We start from the raw sequence: 12,449 nt of genomic DNA, 5'->3' as shown, positions 1-12,449 counted from the left end.
ATTGAATGCATGGGTTCTTAGTTGAATGTGTGATAATACTCAACATATAATATATGTACCAGGCAGTAACTTTTCTATACAAGCGAGCTCAGAGTCCCACCACAGACATTTCATTCATTCAATCTCGTCATCTAAAATAAATAAATAGGAACGCTCGCTGTGTTCTATGAGGTAAGGTTCACATATTACCTCGAAATGACCCACAAGGGGCAGGTATCGGAATAAATAATTTCTTGCCTTTTTATATCGATCAACCCTGGGTTGTGGGTGTTTAAATCAATGCACTCTTCCTAATTGCTAATCGGAAGTGATCCTTTTAACGGTATTTTATACGACAGTTCATCGCATCTTTCACTTGGAATGAGACCGTGTACAAGTTTTTGTTTTTTATCTACGAAAAAAATGCTAGTACATTTGCCAGAAACCCTGGCCTTCCCGGCGCATTATAAAGTCAAGTTTATTTTTTCTTCTTATCAAAATGAGCCACCCCTCAAAGAAATGGAAGGTTGTCTAATAATTTCATTTGAAGGTTCCGGACGCGTAAACCTATTTATAAGATAAAAATTTGTGCAGTACTGCAGTAAAGTAAAATAGAATTTTTCTCGGGTCAAGGATCAGGGAAACGTCCATTGGATTTGGAGCCCTGTAGTGAAGACAGACAGGCTCAACGTCGCCGTAGAAAATGCGGCGAAGATTTATTACGGTGCGATACGGTATTTCGCCAACCAGAAGAAAACGAGCATTGTTATAATAATAGAATATACAAACAGACAACTCTTCAATCCTGTAATTAGACCCGAAGGCCTTCCCAGTCCAGCAGTCAGTACCCGTACCGTACATTGTTGGTACCGTATAAAACTGTAAATGTGACCACAAAAACCGACGAACTTTTTGTTTTTATTCATTTTTTTCTATTTAGTAAAGCCTAGATACACGGGTAGGGCATAGATATATACCATTATAGGCTACTACACTAGGCTAGGCCTATTTATCAGTTGAAACAAGGATACCGGTGTCTGGATACCGTAATTTTCAAGGTACGAATATTGAAATACAGAAACCTATTGGACTATTCCAGTATTCTGTGATCAGGTGATGGGATTGGTAGATCAATCCTTGGATGAAATTATAAAGGAGAGAAAGACTGCAAAGAAAATAAGGTGAGTTTATTATCATTAATTTTGAAGTTTGCTTGATACAGCGGTACGGTAATAATGAATTTAGCCACCAATAAAACTGCAAATTGTGACTACAGTAGAGAGAGAGAGAGATTTATTACATTTGCCAAACCAAGAAAACACAATATATAAATACATACAAATCAAAATAATATACAGATTCATGCTTTTCGTATATAGGTATATATATGACTGGGAGGCAACGATACCCCCTTTTGGGGTCATCAGATTCAGTTGCCACCCAATAGAATTAGTAATAAAATAATTTAACAGGTTCAATGTGGATTATATCATTACCTCTCATCTTTGTTAACTATTTACACTATGTACAATTCTTTCCTAGTTTATATTTTTTGATTTGGGGTGATTGATATCCAGATATCACTGAAATATATGGTGAAATATGCTTTTATGAGTGTAGGGCTAATGTTATATTGCCTTTGTTAATCTGTGCATAAGGGCAGTCTGGCAACCTGATTCCTAGTGCTGTAGTGGTTAGTTAGCCTGATGCACTAACTGACGAGTCTGAACTGCTGAAAGCCTTAAATTCGTGATTCGGTTACTTTGCTTGATATTTACAATGCTTCGTGCTCAGTTATGACTTTAACAGGTTCAATACTTCCAAAATATTTCATTGTATTTATTTTACCACAGAAGCAAGAAACCCAGTGCAAGAGGAATGTATAGTGATAAAGGAATGAGGCCAAATTTGGCTTTTCAGAAAAAGAGACTTCAGTCTGCGAGGCAACAAAACCGAAAAAAAATTGTCGATGCACGACTCTTTATAAAATCAAAGAACACAATAACTGATGCTCGGCAAAAAATTAAGCCAAAGCAAATTGTTGATGCTCGACAGAAGATAGAAGCTAAACACAATCAAGCACGCCCTGCACCACAAAAACATGTCGGGGGAATACCCAAAGTTACAATTCCAAATGAACTAGCTTTGCAAAAGCCTCATCAATTGCCCAACATTACTTTCCATGTTGCTCAAGGAAATAAAACAAGGTCGACTCTCGGTCATTCAAGTAATAATAGAGTGAGTATTTTTCGATAACTATCCGTGAAACAAAAAAAATTCCATAGGTGCAATAGCATACAGGTGCAATTGTCATGGGTTCAAATGTACGTGGGTTCAAATGTAATGGAACCGTAAACATTATATGTTATGGTATGTTAAACAGTATAAGTAACTGGAAAATGATTTTGTACATCTTAGGTATAATGACAATACAAAAAAAAAAACTATCATGAATGTTTAAAAGTTTGCCGCTTTTAATTTTTTCGTTATTTAATAACAACATGCTTAGAAAATTTCTTATTCATTTTATTCAGTATTTGATTGAACCAATAATCATTAAATATGGAACTGTTATATAAATATTCCCATGTCTGTGCTATCATTATGGCCTACACCTTTACTCATAATAGCAGATCACTGAGTACCTGGAAATTGGAATTATATGAATGCTATGATCTTAGGGATACTTATTCTTTGCTGTGTTAGATAAAACAATATTCAAATTAAATGTCAACATTTGAATTCTGTTTTCCCTTCGATAAATTGAGTTATGCTCAATGGTGTTTGAATCAGACAAATTTTTTATACGCTGGAAATATATTTGTGAGGCAAATTTTTGAAACTGGAATCCAGTAGAACTGAAATATTTCAATAGAAGATAAAACTATTCATTAGTAATGTTTTGGACCTCAAAGTTTTTATTTACAATCAAATGGCTAATTCTTCATCTAATTGTGTGTTAACAAAAACAACAATAATAATCAGAAGTTTTGAGTTATAATATAATGTTTTCTTTCAGAATGGTAACACTGTAAATCAGAGACTAGGTGCTGGAATAAAAATTGCGGTTATAAATGAACTTGCAACATCCAGTGCGAGATCAAGTGTACCGCCATGGCCAACAACGAAAAAACAATATGAAAAATTGAAAATAACAACTGTAAATAAAGACGCAATCAGAAGGGTAAGTTGTTTTTATTTATACTGTTCAGGAAAATTTTAAATAAATCATAAATAGTAAAATTGAAATTGTAGAATGTTTTTGTCAAACTTGTCTTTCGAAGCAAAGAATTCATTTCTTTGTTATAACATATTAAAACTTTTAATAGAAATTCTCCATTTTTAATTTATTTGAAATGATTCCTTTTATCCAGAAATCTCCACCCCCAAGACGTTCATCACCACCACCGGCACCAAGACCTGCTACAATTAGTAAGTATTTCCTCAGAATCAGCGTCTATCATGGATCGTTTTGTTACGTTGCTGTTGTTGTTGATATTTTTCTTGTTGTGAAAAAATCGCTTTTCTTTCAAACTAATTGACCAATTGCTTTCAAATTCTCAGTGGTTAAAGTCAAAGATTGTTTTTGTCGCTATCACTCTTGTTCATTTAAAAAATTTCTGGGGGCTTTATTGGATTCGTTTTTCACTTTAAAATTTTGTGTGATGAGATGACGTCATCAAAATTGGAAGTTGCGCACTGTGTGGCGATTCTGCAATTGCATTTCAGCGATCTGGTGGTCAGCAATGTCTTGGAAAACATCTCTCATTTCTCATTCACACTCCTAATTGATAAGAAAATATTTGTGGTGATGATATTGATGAACAAGATATTTTCTCTGAGAATTAAATTACCGGATATTAATTATTAATTAAATTACCGGAATTAAATTCTGGATAAATCGTAAATCAGAAAAAAACCTATATTTTGCTTATTTTATGCAATGATAGTCGACAGTTTGGTAGTCGGACATCAATCCTGAATGAAATATGTTTGACTACAAGGTTACCACTGTATTTTCGATATTGAGACTTTTTCGTCTCAATTTTAGTCTTCGAAATAAACTAAATTATTGCTGTATTTTTTTTTATAAACCAGGAAAGCGGTCTTTGCCGTCACCAGAATCTGACGATAGTTTTGAAGACCGCCCAGTGTACTCAAAACAGAGGAGGCAGCACAGAGCTCCCGTACCTCCAAAGCCCGCTCAAGAAGAAATCTATCATCCTTCGCCACCCCCGATGCCGAGACAACATTCTAAACCAGATACCAGTACATTAAGACCAATGATTTCAAGACAAACGTCTGGAACAAAATTACCAGTGCAGAATGATGTATGATATATTTTCTTTTGTACTAAACGCAAGGTTCTAGGAAAAAACTTGAGCCTAAGTAGAAATATAAGTAAAAAGGGTTAATAGTATTATGTCACACGGGGATAGCTGTAAGATTGCTGCTCATTTTACAGACCCTTATTTGAAGCAGTAGATTTATTCTCATAATTTTCTCAGAAATTTGTTTGCACTCACTGACTAGTTGTGAGGTATAGTAAAAAAAAAATTGCGTGTTTTTTGTGATGTTGTTTGATCCTAATGAAATCTATCCTCGTATGAAATCGAATTCTCGTATTTTCGGCTCCCATTTGCCGCTTTTCACAACCAAATATTTCAGAAACTCAGTAGATCTCATCACAATCTTTTTAAGAGTGGCATCAAGGTTGTTTTTCTGAAATCTTGATCATTTTGCTCATTGGTAAATTTAAGTCCTGTTACTTGGGTGAGATCATTAATTCAATGTTTATCTACGACACTCTGAATTGCCTAGTTAGGATTAAACTAAACATCTAATTTCCTATTATTTCTGAAATATTGATCATGACCAGAGTATCCTATTTGTTTCAGGATGACATTCCGCTCGGCCCAAGCCCGATAGAAGGAACAAAACTTAAAGTTTTTAATTTACATCCAGTTGTTACTGAAGATGACATTCTGGTAAGAACTTGTATATATTTCTGCAACCCGAGAATTTTCTACTTGGTTGAAACATATAATTCTTGTTCACATATTGGACTTAATCGACAAACTATATTTCATTCATTTGTTAATTTGACCAATATTTCTTTCAAATTTTCAAACTGCACTGGCATTCGGATGCGCAAATGATAAAAAATTTTGTCAAACTTTTTTACAAATATTTGTCCGAGCTTTTCTTTCTACCAAGTGGCACTGGAATTTAATCATTGAAGAAAATGTTTCGATTCCGGTAAATAATGTGAGTAAATAATATTTCGAATCAACTCGAAACTTTTTGCTGAATTATTTTTTCTCTTGTTAAATAAATGACTTATATCAGATAGACACATGGTTAGGTTTAGTCACTGTTTACATCACCAGTTTTTTTGTGCTTATGTTTAAATACTATTTTTTATCAAGTCCGAAACTTGAAATGACCACTATTTGAGCTCGGGTTCATGATGATTAGGTTATGAATCATGGTTGGATTAGGTTATCTTTTGTGTGCAGAAGAGCTGTGATTGTTCAATGTGAGAAAATTGGCATTGACCAAAGAAGGTGTGGGTTATTGAACTTATTGCCAACTGGTAATTGAGAACATAGCAGGTATAATGAGTTTTTCAGACTACATAATCAGCATAACAAATGATAAAATAATTCAATACACATCAAGTATATTTTAAAGAATACAGATTGTTAAGAATATGTATAATGTACACATGTACTGGTATTTCAATTTAGTTAGAATGTTGTGGTGCTACAACTCCCTCACAAAAAATTCCTGCCTTTAAATGCTTTGTAGTAATGAAGTTTAATTGTTAAATTTTGAAAAATACAGATTGTCGAGAATATGTAGTACGATGTAATGGGAATTTTGGTACAACTTTGTTACAGAGTTACAACTTCCTCTCTAAAATTGATGCTTTTGAATCGTACTTTTGCCGTGTTAAAACTAATTTTTTATTGGTATTATATGAGTAATTTTGTCTTTTATGTATCTGAACTGTAATAATTTTACTTTTATAAATCCATTTTTTAACTAGTTTGAAAAGAATGTACCATAAGACGTACTGTGGGTTTTGAAGCAATACCGAGTATTGGAGTGTAGGCAATAAAGCAGAAAGAACTACCTGATCTAAACATTAGGCTTAGTGGTCTATAAAGCAGGCGTAAGATTGTTTTTTGAGAGAAAAATGGTTTTGAATGTGCCTTATGGTCCGTAAGAAACAATATTTAAAAATTTCATGAAAATCAGCTGAATAACTGAAGAGGGTGCTAATTTCAATTATCTTATCCAACTTCATTTCTGTTTTGTAGGAATTGTTCAGCGTCCTTGGTGCCGTTCGACGAGCAAGGCTGGTTAAGCCAGGAGAAGCAGAAGTGGTTTATATAAAACATGAAAATGCTTATACTGCATACAAGAAATACAATAACAGGGATTTAGATGGTTGGTTGAGCAGATATGAAATAATTGTCTTTCTGTTGTTAAATGTGTTGGAACTATGAGATTAAATAAACCAACACCTTGTTAGAGCCTGCATGATATGAAACCAATGACTATGTCTGTTGTTGTTCATTATAGTGGTATTTCATAAAATAAGCTAAAACGTGCGAGAATCGTCGAAAAACACAAAAAAACTCGACAAAAGAGGTTGATAACCATCAAAAAACTTGTTAAAAAAACACAAAAAGTGACAAAAACAACTAAAACCTGAAAAATTGTCAAAATCCACCAAAAAAATGACTGAAACTTGTAAAGGCTATAACATCAAAATACTAATAGGTGGAAGACTTCTTTTATTTTAATAATTTCATATTTCTCTCAGGTCAACCAATGCAAATCAAACTGATGACGAATGATCCACCAAGACAGCCAGTCATGTACAGGTAAATATCTCTGCTATGTTATCATGGGATAGGATGATATTTGCATATTTATCGTGGGGGAGACGAAAGTCCATAAGATGACCTAAATGAATGGCCAACCACAGCCTCTCGGCCGATTAACAGTCCATGGGATTTGTTGGACAGTTATTTGTTTCATGTGTACAGCAATCCTCTGGCACAGAATTAACGATTCGTTCCTTCGAACTCATGCAGGGTAATCAGAGGTGCTGTGGCAAGCACCACACCTCATGATCTACCTAGTGATGTTGAGTCAGACTATTTTGCTGTTGAAACTTGCAAGTTTGTAGCCTTTGTTCATTATGGCTATAGTTACATAATCCTCAGATAATTGTTTTGGGCCGGAATTTACTTGGTTTTTTATTGCAATGGTGCTGTTTTGAATGCCTAATGTGGTGTGGCGTATTGTTCTAAGCATTAGGAATATGCTCATTACCGCACCTCTGATTACCCTGAGGGGGTTCGAATCCCATGCGAAATAATCATGTGGTGATCGCTCCTTTCCGTGCCGCCGTAGGGTGGTTCACGTAACTGCTGGTCGGTTCCGTCTTCCTCTACTTTCAAGTAAATGCATCTGAAACAAATAATTGCCTAACTAATCCCATACCCGACATGGACTGGTAACGGTATGAAAGGCCGTGGTTCACCATATTATTAGGACGTCTCATTGATTTTCCTTTGACTCATAAAAAGTACCATCGTTAAACTTCCATTATTGAAATAATGTGGTAAAATATAACGGCATATATCAAAATCCTCCCTATCCTAAAACTTCTAAAAGTTAAGTAATTTGAAAGATATCAAGTTAACAACACTGCTAAAAAATATTTGATGTTCATATATTGAGCGAACCAAGTTTAAAATATGTGGTTGGTGTTGCAACACCAAAGAAGAGTTTCCTTCCTGGCAAAATTTATTTGTGTTGGTTGTGTGGCTATTCAACTATGATTCTAATGGATTAGTTCAGCACTGGATGATTCATTAAATCATGACTGATATTGAGGTCATTAATCATTATGAACTCGCAATATCTACACTAATTAGGTACCGAAATTTCTGTTAGAGCAGCATGATTTAGTTTTGTAATATAGGGTGTCCATGAAGTCTTAAATGTGCAAGGGAATTTATTGATACCATGTATTGTTTTGGCCTTCATGTTTGTAATAAATGAAGTAAAAATAATTGAACAATTACTGATTAAAAAAACAACAAAACTGGTTGAGATATGATGAGAACTGATTTTATAACAAAATTGAAATTGTAAAGGGACTTCATGGTGACTCTGTATTTCATAAGCTGTATATATATTATTACTGCTTCATTATTGAATACTGGTAGCACGATATGCTATGTAATACAATTAATGGAACGTCTCTAATCTGAAATGTTATTCCACATTGCACAATGCGTCTTTTCCGTCCTCTTTTCGCTTCAAAAACATAAGGGCATAAACAGTGTTCCCTCTACAGTGTGCTGTGTGCGCGCGCACACAGCTTTCAGAGGCCGCGCACCCGCATAGATTTACAGACGTATTTCGATGTAATGTAACAATGTTCTCGGTTGGCAGGTTGAGAAAGTTTGTTTTTGGCCCACCCATTACCCGGTTAGAACGCCAAAATTTCTTCATTGGTTTTTGCACAAATATTAGTCATTTCCAAAAAAGTGCGCACACCAAAATTTCTGCGCACACATACTACAAAAAATTAGAGGGAACATTGGGCATAAATATTCAAAATCCAACACCCTGTATGTTAAACAAAGATATTCTGAAATTTCCTACACAGTTGGATGAAAGAGATCAAGAGCAGCAGGAAAAACACGGAGCCCGGTGAAGTAACAGAATTACACAGTGGCGTTCTGCAACAAGCATTATTCAAAGGAGGAAGCACTGGAACATCTACTAGACCTGTTGTCTTCACAGTCAAGATTTGAGAGACGGGTCAAATTTTGAAGAGCGTGACAACAAGCGGTTTCGCAATTTTTAGAGGGAGGACTCAAGAACGAGAATAATTTATAAGATACGTTATTAATTGGTATCTGGTATGCCATATACCAAGGATGTGCAACAGTCGGCCACAATCGGACCCGCCAAGCCATTAATGTGGCCCATTTCAACACTCAGATTTTCCCCATCAAGCATAAAATCCTAATTCGACTCTTTATATTTGAAAAGGCGTTCACATGGGTAAAAAATACATAATGTATTTTGCTTTTGTCGCTGCTTTAAACCTTTTGCCGTTTTTCCTGTCCATTACCCTTATTATTGAGGAGCTAAGCGATATTTCTCGTGCCTTTCCCATGGCGCTCTAGTTGTTGCTAATCTGGTTTGATTCACTGTGTACATAAAAAACTATTTATGTGTGACCCAGCTAAATGTCTGAAGTTGGTTATATGGGCCACTGACAAAAAATGTTGCACAACCCCTGCCATATCCAAACTCAGTCTTGAATTTAACTGATACGTGACGTTTGATATCGCTTTGCCAAACTTTTAAAAAGGGGAATTTACAAAAAGATGGGTGATTGATTTTGATGAGCCTTGTGTGTATCAAGTTCTTTTGTTTTTAGTTTTTTTGGCAATATAACAAATTTACTTATTTCAAGAAGTATAGCAAACTCTTGGTTTTCAATGATATGGCTGAGCTTCATTTATATTGGTAAACCAATTACAGTTTATCTGCAATTTTCCTGCATTTCTCAAAAGAAAACATTGAATATGCATTGACGTCTAAGTGTCCGCTGTTAATCGTGCCACAATTTAGAATGTCAAGTGATACCTCGGTAGTCCAACAAATCGGTACTCTAACACCAATCCTGACCGAATCATATTTGACTACCGAGGTAAAGCTGTATATCCAATATTTCATATTCCAAAAATAATTGTATAAGTGTGTATTCAAAATATAAAATTTTCGTTTTTGAATGATTTTGCTATTTATTCTAAGTAAATTTCTATAAGCAGGTACACTCTTGACTTAACTACTTTATACCATATTGAGAAATTGTATATTATCCTTCAATTTTTGCATGATGTCATTGAACTAAGCTACAGTTTTTCATGACACTTTTGGAATTCAGATGTCATTTAAGTAAGATGCTGGGAACATCCGATGCATTCAATTTTAATGGCATGAAAAGGAGAGTGAATAATTCGAATTTTATATCTTTCTAATTGTGAGGTCTCGGTTTCACTTTGAATTTATTTCATTCTTGCATTGTTTACAATCGATATTTTATGCTAGGCCTAGTGAGTAGTGGATGTCTGTCTACTTTAGCTGGTATTTTTGAACTGTTGTCTTTCTATGTAGAGCTGTCATCTCAATGTGGTGGAGGGATTTCTGTTGTAAATTTGATTATTTTAGTAATTTTAAATAAAAAGAAGTTTTGTTTTTTGAGTTAAGTTTATTGTCTTCAGGAGGAATTATTGTTAGTGGTATCCAAAACTAATTTTAAATCAAATTTTTAATGTGTCCCGATCTAAGTCATGTCAAATTTCATAGTCAAGTTTATTTGCAAATGCAAATTTAAAAGAAATACAAATTTCATTGAGGAAGGGAGCTGCCGGGAAACAAAACTGGTTATCCTGCAGTGACACCCAAAGTTCGGGTATCTAATTAAACATTCAAAGTTCTAATATTTTGAATATCGGATTACTGTTATTATTATTTTCAGGACATTTTTCAGGCATACTAATAGCTGAACTTTCGAACCAGAACAACATCTGAATTGCAAGAATTCATATAGTCTGGCTTGACTAGTTTGGATTATTCGTCCACCATTTTAATTTATGTACATACAAAAATTCCATTTTTTGCGTAAAATTTTATCGAAGCAATTTCTTTAAAAATAAAATAATATCTTCAGGTTTTACTTGAGCACTCGTTTTTATTCGTTTTGTGTTTATCTGTGTCATGTGAAAATGAGTTCTCTGGATTTTGTGCCAATATTATGTGGTCTTACGTATTTTACACATTAGAAATTCACTAGTAACCGATTGAAATATTTCTTCATAGTCGGCATGTATACAAAATGTCAATATAAAATTTGGCAGCGAAAATAGCCAAATCGTTTGAGATAGGATAACTGATGAAAAGCCAAATACAGGTCAGAATCCTGTCCTTGATCGCGGGGGAATGCCTCTAGAGTTAACGAGGCGGATACCGCGAACATGATCCCATCATGCAAAAATAATTTCAACATCGGTATTCTGTTTTTTTTTATAAAACTTTACTGATCAGATCTGAAAGATATAAATATATATACAGTGGCGCAGCCAGGGGTTTTTCGGGGTCCCCCCTCCCACTCCCTTTTAAAAATTTTGGAAGAATTAAAACGTCGATAATCACACATGCAATTGCATTTTGTTAAAATCGCTGATTGTTTTGTCAGCGTGTTATTTAGGCCGTAAACATCTTTAATTCAGCGTTCATTCTCCCAAAGTCACAAATTTCCCTCGACATATGTGACCCTTTCAGAGGCCATTGCATGGAAATTTCCGATTTTGAAATTTCAATTTGCAGTGAGGCATAAATCCATACGCCTTTCTAACACCATTTACTCTATTCTTGGAAGATTCACTGAAAACTAACTTTTCTGGTTTGTTATCAATAATTCCTTTCATCAAATGAACCAACCGAGTTAGATGAAAATGCGCTCTTGGATACCTTTGACAGCGAAGTAGTTCTGTAGATAGATACTTTAAGTTTAAGATATTCTTAAATATCTGTGGCTGTCTTTATCTAGCCTTGTTCGGAACAAAAGACACGATTAAGCGTCGTATGACGTTATTATACAATAAAACATTTGCCTCCAATAATATTGGGCTTGCTGCGCTCTTGCAGTCACAAATCGCCTGTAACACAGTTCCTGTGTCGGATAACTTGATAATTCCAGTAATATTCCAGATTTTTCTGGACTAATCACGTCATTTTTCATATCGCGAGTTACGTATAGCCTGGGGGTGTATATGTACAAAAAGAGAAGAGTCGTCATAAGCCTATAGGCAGTAGCAGGCTGACAATAACGTTTACCGTAAGGAGCTTATCAAGTTGACGAACAAGTTGTTTGTACGTAAAGTGTGTTGATATGTATATAGCGGCTGATTTGGTTAGTAGATTCCAGTCGATATACATGTACAATGTTTATCTTGGATAACTTCGACAACGAAGTAATTCTGTGGAGAGATTCTCCAAGATATCGTTAGAGTATTGTATTGTTAGAGATATTGTTAGTTAGTGACATAGGTCTCACAGTATAATTTTACGCGATATATATATATATGTAATATACTTTACATATCTATATCGAAAAGATAGTTTATAGACCTAGTTTTTGTATTCCGTTTTACCACTTTCAATCAGAGGCGTATTCTCCAATTTTCGGCGCTTCAAAAGTATGTGTACCAATATGCCTATGGAGGTAACTATGGGCGGGGGGATGGATATTCACTTGGCTAACACAAACAGTCCTCGTACTCGTAATATCTAAAATAAGGAAAATCGAAATAAAATTATGGCCTAATCCTATCCTGGTACACACACTACACTACCAACTTTAC

General features: G+C 34.7%; 1 protein-coding gene across 1 annotated transcript; it reads left to right on the top strand.

The window, feature by feature from the left end:
* Nucleotides 1–919: 919 nt before the first annotated feature.
* Nucleotides 920–10,767, top strand: LOC120344499 (uncharacterized). The gene is made up of 9 exons (XM_039413745.2): nucleotides 920–1,160; nucleotides 1,833–2,217; nucleotides 2,999–3,163; nucleotides 3,354–3,411; nucleotides 4,078–4,310; nucleotides 4,878–4,967; nucleotides 6,306–6,435; nucleotides 6,815–6,875; nucleotides 8,678–10,767. The coding sequence occupies exons 1-9, from the start codon at nucleotides 1,096–1,098 to the stop codon at nucleotides 8,823–8,825; spliced, it is 1,335 nt and encodes a 444-aa protein (XP_039269679.2). The 5' UTR covers nucleotides 920–1,095; the 3' UTR covers nucleotides 8,826–10,767.
* The last annotated feature ends 1,682 nt before the right edge of the window (nucleotides 10,768–12,449 follow it).

The sequence above is a fragment of the Styela clava genome, chromosome 5, assembly GCF_964204865.1.
Source record: "Styela clava chromosome 5, kaStyClav1.hap1.2, whole genome shotgun sequence".
Taxonomy (NCBI): domain Eukaryota; kingdom Metazoa; phylum Chordata; class Ascidiacea; order Stolidobranchia; family Styelidae; genus Styela; species Styela clava.
Note: the sequence above shows the minus strand (reverse complement) of the source record. Positions and strands in the feature narration are given on the sequence as shown.

What these genes read in the sequence shown, in the direction of transcription:
- LOC120344499 (XM_039413745.2), top strand. Translation starts at nt 1,096, where the DNA reads ATGGGATTGGTAGATCAATCCTTGGATGAAATTATAAAGGAGAGAAAG. An exon ending in CAATAACAGGGATTTAGATG is followed by an intron (nt 6,436 to 6,814) that starts GTTGGTTGAGCA and finishes TATTTCTCTCAG; the next exon opens with GTCAACCAATGCAAATCAAA. An exon ending in AGACAGCCAGTCATGTACAG is followed by an intron (nt 6,876 to 8,677) that starts GTAAATATCTCT and finishes TTTCCTACACAG; the next exon opens with TTGGATGAAAGAGATCAAGA.